The 5,324-nt window shown below is 42.6% G+C and overlaps 1 protein-coding gene across 1 annotated transcript; it reads right to left on the bottom strand.

Moving 5' to 3' along the window:
* Window positions 1-688: 688 nt before the first annotated feature.
* Window positions 689-3,266, bottom strand: Ccl20 (C-C motif chemokine ligand 20). The gene is made up of 4 exons (XM_034522016.2): window positions 3,112-3,266; window positions 1,919-2,033; window positions 1,708-1,786; window positions 689-1,160 (listed from the first exon to the last, which is right to left on the bottom strand). Exons 1-3 carry the CDS (start codon window positions 3,188-3,190, stop codon window positions 1,750-1,752), a joined length of 231 nt encoding a protein of 76 aa, XP_034377907.2. The 5' UTR covers window positions 3,191-3,266; the 3' UTR covers window positions 689-1,160; window positions 1,708-1,749.
* Window positions 3,267-5,324: the final 2,058 nt, after the last annotated feature.

The following is a 5,324-nucleotide window of genomic DNA, read 5'->3' on the forward strand; positions in this document are numbered from 1 at the left end:
ATAGAAATACAGAGAGACAGAGATAATTTTACTTTATTGTATCTGCATGGCCGCCAATGGGGGGCAGGGTCCTTAGTGCTCTTTAGAAACAGAGGAAGGCCATCTGGAGGGCTGTGGAGGCTCACCAGTGAGCCTCCAGAATGGTATCATTCATTCAGAGTCTTACTGCTAACTTCTCTCTAGCTTAAGCCATCTTAAGTGTCCCCTCAGACTACTAAGGCAGTTGGATTCTAAGACCATCCTATGCTTTCCTTTGGAAAACTGCTTTAAATGAGGCTCAGGACTTAAAAGTATAAAAATGTTCCTAGCTGAGATAAAGACTTGCCGATAGAAAGATGAGCCAAGTGACTTCTTCAGAGTATTTCTCAATGGTTGTTGTTTTTCTACAGCCACTAAGTGTATGGTTCTACTTACTTATGCTAAAATGCTTATATCAATAAACACTGACTGTGGGTCTCAAACATATGGCCATTCTAATTGGGGGTTGGGGGAATGACTTCCATTTCCAAAAATGCAACCTTTCTGCTTGTATAGATAAAACCCAGGCCATGAGGAGCAGAGAAGGGGAAAGCCAGGCAGAATTAAATGAAGATACATTTTTTTTTCAGAAAATACTTATGTGTGTTGTATGATTTAATAACATCTTCAGTATACATACTAGTAAGTAATATATGACTCTATCAACAAGTACCTTTTAGTTCTTTTATTTTCAATATATATTCTTATAATTCTTTTCTGTTTTATAAGGAAATCATATCAATTTAAGAAGCAATTAAATACACAGAAGAACATTAAATAGTTTTACAATAGCTTATTGTTGACAAGAAGGTCCATATAAACTTATTCCCTTAAACATAATATTAAACCTTCTACTAAGCGCCCCTATAGATTGTGAGAAAATAACATTAAATAGCTAAACATAGAAAATTCTATAAATAACATAAAATACAACTTAACTCTAATGTGAGCTTAAATATGACACACTATGATGCAATATGAATCAACTTCATCCATTGGACAAGTCCATTGAGACACAAATCAGGTCTGTGCAGTGCTGTGCAGGTGAAGCCTCCAACCCCAGCTGAGATCATTTCCTCTTTGGGCTGTGTCCAATTCCATCCCAGAAAAGCATCAGTTTTTACATCTTCATGACTTTAAGGCTATAATAAAAGAGGACAAATGTAAATTGTGAATGAGTGACCGGATGGTAGGAATGGCTTTGCTACATCACATCTTCTGATGAAGAATTTGAGTCTGAGGAAGGATAGCCTTGTCCAATATAAATGAGCTAGTTAATGACAGGAACGGGGTGTGAACACTTATCTAGGGTCTCTAAGTTTAGTATCTGTGGTGCAGTAATATCAGATACCATCTACTGGTAAAATGCTACATTACTCACATAAACCAGAATCACTGATCTCTTCTTAATTAAATTTAATTTTCAGGGTTTAGCAACCAACCAAGTGTCAGGAAGTCTATAAATGATATAATGAGGAAACATGTTTGCCACAAGAATCAAGTAGCTAGTGACTATCAGCTGCACAGGGTATATATATATATATATCTGTACTTGCATGATCTAACTCAAATCCCCCTTCTAAAATTCGATGTCACTAGACTGAAGAACTCTAATGGGCCCATGATCCACCCTCTGCTCCCTTAGCCTCATCATTGGAGAGAGACTGCTTGTCTTTCAGGGATTCATACCTGAGGCGTTTCAAAGCCTTCTTCACCCAGCTCTGCTTTGGATCAGCGCACACAGGATATTTTCCTCTTTGTGTGAAAGCTGAAAAATCAAAAATTAAAGTTTATGTTTATGTTCAGTCAGCCTTGCAGTGTGTTTGCTTTTCACCGAGCATGCGTTGAAAATTACCATGGATTTCTACAGAAACTGAGTTAAAACTGGTGAGTAACTTACATGATGGCATCAATGTCACACCCTCCATCGGCTGTCTGTCTTGTGAAACCCACAATAGCTCTGAAAGGAAGACTCTTCTGTCTGTACTTGAGGCAGCAGTCGAAGCTGCTTGCTGCTAAAAGAAACATAAAAGGTATTGAGTTCATAGGAATAAATTTCCATGTCTTTGAAACCTAGTTGGGGGTCTTTGAGGTCCACTTTAATATAATTCCCAGTTATCTTTTTTTTTTTTTTTTAAATTGAAGTGCTGGGATGTTTTGGTTCAACTAACATAGTTTACAAGCCCATGGCTTCTCTCCATCTTTAGTAAGAAATTCTGATACTTCATGGCATTTCACCACAGTCACTCAAGAATACGGACACTCATCCCTGCAACCATCATTTAAAAATAAAAGATCTTCACAGAGAAGTCTTTCATCTTCAGAATATAGGGGGAAGTCAAATTTCAAGCTACTGGGTAGTCAGAAGTGAAATCCCAAAGATACTATGACTTTCTAGGAACTATGAAAAAAAAAAAAAAAAAAAAAAACTACAAAGAAAACTGTAGCCATTAGGAGTCATGCCCAAAGCACCCGGCACTGTTGGATTGGCTGATGGAACTTAAATTCAGTTCATAGAGTTCACCAAGCATTTCCAGCCATGCACCTGTTGCAGATAACAATTTAATAAAGCAATACTTGGGCACTCCTCGAAGTTAAAGTGTAATCTGCTGTAAGATATTGGATAAATGTTATCTCAAAGTTGGAGAACAATGTCCTCCTGGCCTCATGGGGACCCTAAGGTCAACTGTCATAGTCAGAACCTTAAAGGTAAGTTATGAACTTTACTAACATTACTTGGTTGGGAGGGAAAAAAAAAAAAAAAAAAAAAAAAGCTGGCAGGGAAATGTTCTACACATTCCTGAATGACCATGTATCTTGAAAGGGTCACACTCTGGCACATCACTCCCAGAAATGGTACTTGGGCCTTTTCCTGAAATCCAAGTGTCTCTGAAAGTCCATCCATCACTCTCCACATCTGCTAGGATTGATGGTAGAGAAGATATCTGATGGCTAGCATCGACTCTTTCCTCTTAGCTATGAGTCAACCAGTCCCTCTTACATATTCCTGAGCAGGCTGCTGTCCTCAGGGACCCCCTAGATAAAGTCCAGAGGACAGAAGTCTCCTGTACCAACAGGTAAAGTCACCCTTACCTTCTGCCTGGCTGCAGAGGTGAGCCAGCAGTACCCATGCCAAAGCAAGGAAGAGCAGACGCTTGCCACTGCAGGCCATTCTCAGCTCCAGGAGTTGATCTGCTCAGTGCTGGGTACCCAGGGCCCTGCGAGTGCTCCACTGCTCCAGCAGCAGCCCTACTTATAGCAAAATACCGGGAATGTACACAAGAAGGCGTGTTCTCACCCGGGGTTTTCCCCCATTGATTAATCAGCCTCCTCCTGTCATCACAAAGAAAACCCACAGGGAAAACTTCCTGCCTTTCCCTACAGTTGAGAAGGTGTGAAGGTCAGGTGGGGGGCTGGGGAGGGCAGGGGAGGAGCAAATCCTGTCAATTCCTCTGGATGTAGGACGAAGAAATGCAGCTCAGACTAGTGAGAAATGGCACCTGTCCAGGCTTAACTTAATCTCTCTCTCTCTCTCTCTCTCTCTCTTCCTCCTCCTCCCTCCCTCCCTCCTTCCCTCTCTCTCTTCCTCCTCCTCCCTCCCTCCCTCCTTCCCTCTCTCTCGTCCTCCTCCTCCTCCCTCCCTCTCCCTCTCCCCTCCCTCTCCCTCTCCCTCTCCCTCTCCCTCTCCCTCTCCCTCTCCCTCTCCCTCTCCCCTCTCCCTCTCCCCTCTCCCTCTCCCTCTCCCTCTCCCCTCCCCTCCCCCTCCCCCTCCCCCTCCCCCTCCCCCTCCCCCTCCCCCTCCCCCTCCCCCTCCCCCTCTCCCCTCCCTCCACTCTCCCTCTCCCTCTCCCTCTCTCTCCCTCCCCCTTCCCTTCCCCCCCTCAGAAAGAGTGGAATGGGTCATTTCACACTCCTATCCGTGACAACAGTTTTCTTCCTACAGCCAGCCCTAGAGGGGACAGATGAAGTGGGATGCCAGCATGCTGCAGCACATGGTTATGATTACCTGGTTGGTGTTTAGCCGTCATAAAAGATTCTGATTTTCTAGACCGACATCCAGAACAGGTAGAAAAACAACATGATGAAGGTGTCCCAAACTATTATGGAAAATACCAGCCTCAAACGGCCGCTTCATCTTGATGTTACATCTACTTCTCTTAAGAATCATTTGTGTTTATATGTCTTTCATCGATCCTGCAGCCAAAAAAAAGTCCTCATCCTGCCTTTTTTTTTTTCTTTGTATTGATGTATTTAATACAGAGTCTAAGGGAGGAAAGAGGACAAATACTGTCAGAAATGGCCAATCTGGAAATTGGTAGTGATGATGATAATAACATATTGGAATCTGTCTCGAGCAGGTCGCGGTGAGGTTTTATTATCCTCCCTGGGAGAGGAGCGATCCTTCTCCACTCAGGGATCTTACGCTGGATTGACCATGAGATTATCAGCTCCCTGAGAGGGAAGAGAGTACCGCCAGAGACGGAGGGTTTGACATTCAATTGCTCTTTAATGATGCACAGCAAAGAATATATTATCACCAATGCTAAAGCTACTGCCACAAGGTATTGCCACATTTCTTGTTCATTCCATGCCTTGTCTCTATCAGACACGAATAATAAATTGCTAATTACCAAAGAAATAAGCATAGCAACAAGTACATCATTCATTCATGGGTTATATGACCTGAGTCCTTATGATGGTTTCAGTTTCCAGTACTGAGTCCGGGAAGGTGGTCTTGGACTGCGGCTTCCAGCTAATTTGACCTCGTAGGGTGCATGACCGGGAAACCTGTGCTTGACCTCGAAGGGGTCTTTAGGTTGTCGGTGAATCTCAATGATCCGGTGTTGAGGAGGCTTGGTCGGAGGATCACATTAGGCAGTCATGGCTACCAGTGTGTGACGATGTGCTCTGGTTGGACTCCTTTTTTTTATGCTTGATTTGACGTCACTGCTGATGTGAATGGCCGATAACCATTCAGGTCTGGTTATTGCTGGGCTCTGACTTCATTACAGCTGGTTATCATATTTATCCAAAACAACTTGTTTTTGTGCACAAATGTTTTGATTCATAAGGTTTCGAACAACTTCTGGTTATCACAGCACTTCAAAACAACTTCACTTCAAAACTTGTTTTCTTTCCTATTACAAGATGGAGTCAGTCCTGTTAAGGGCCTGCTCCTTACAGAATCTCTAGTGTATGATAAGACATAGATAACATATAGAGAACTAGAGAAAACTAAACGGTAAAAGAATCAAAAATACAAAAGTAAATAAAAGACAACGGGGGTTTGCTAGCCCTGGACTACA

This window comes from Arvicanthis niloticus, chromosome 17, assembly GCF_011762505.2.
Source record: "Arvicanthis niloticus isolate mArvNil1 chromosome 17, mArvNil1.pat.X, whole genome shotgun sequence".
NCBI lineage: Eukaryota > Metazoa > Chordata > Mammalia > Rodentia > Muridae > Arvicanthis > Arvicanthis niloticus.

Bases quoted from the DNA above. Each gene is read 5' to 3' on its own strand.
- Ccl20 (XM_034522016.2), bottom strand. From the start codon at position 3,190: ATGGCCTGCAGTGGCAAGCGTCTGCTCTTCCTTGCTTTGGCATGGGTA. The intron at 2,034-3,111 runs GTAAGGGTGACT...TGTTTCTTTTAG, and splicing joins CCTCTGCAGCCAGGCAGAAG to CAGCAAGCAGCTTCGACTGC. The intron at 1,787-1,918 runs GTAAGTTACTCA...TTGATTTTTCAG, and splicing joins TGTGACATTGATGCCATCAT to CTTTCACACAAAGAGGAAAA.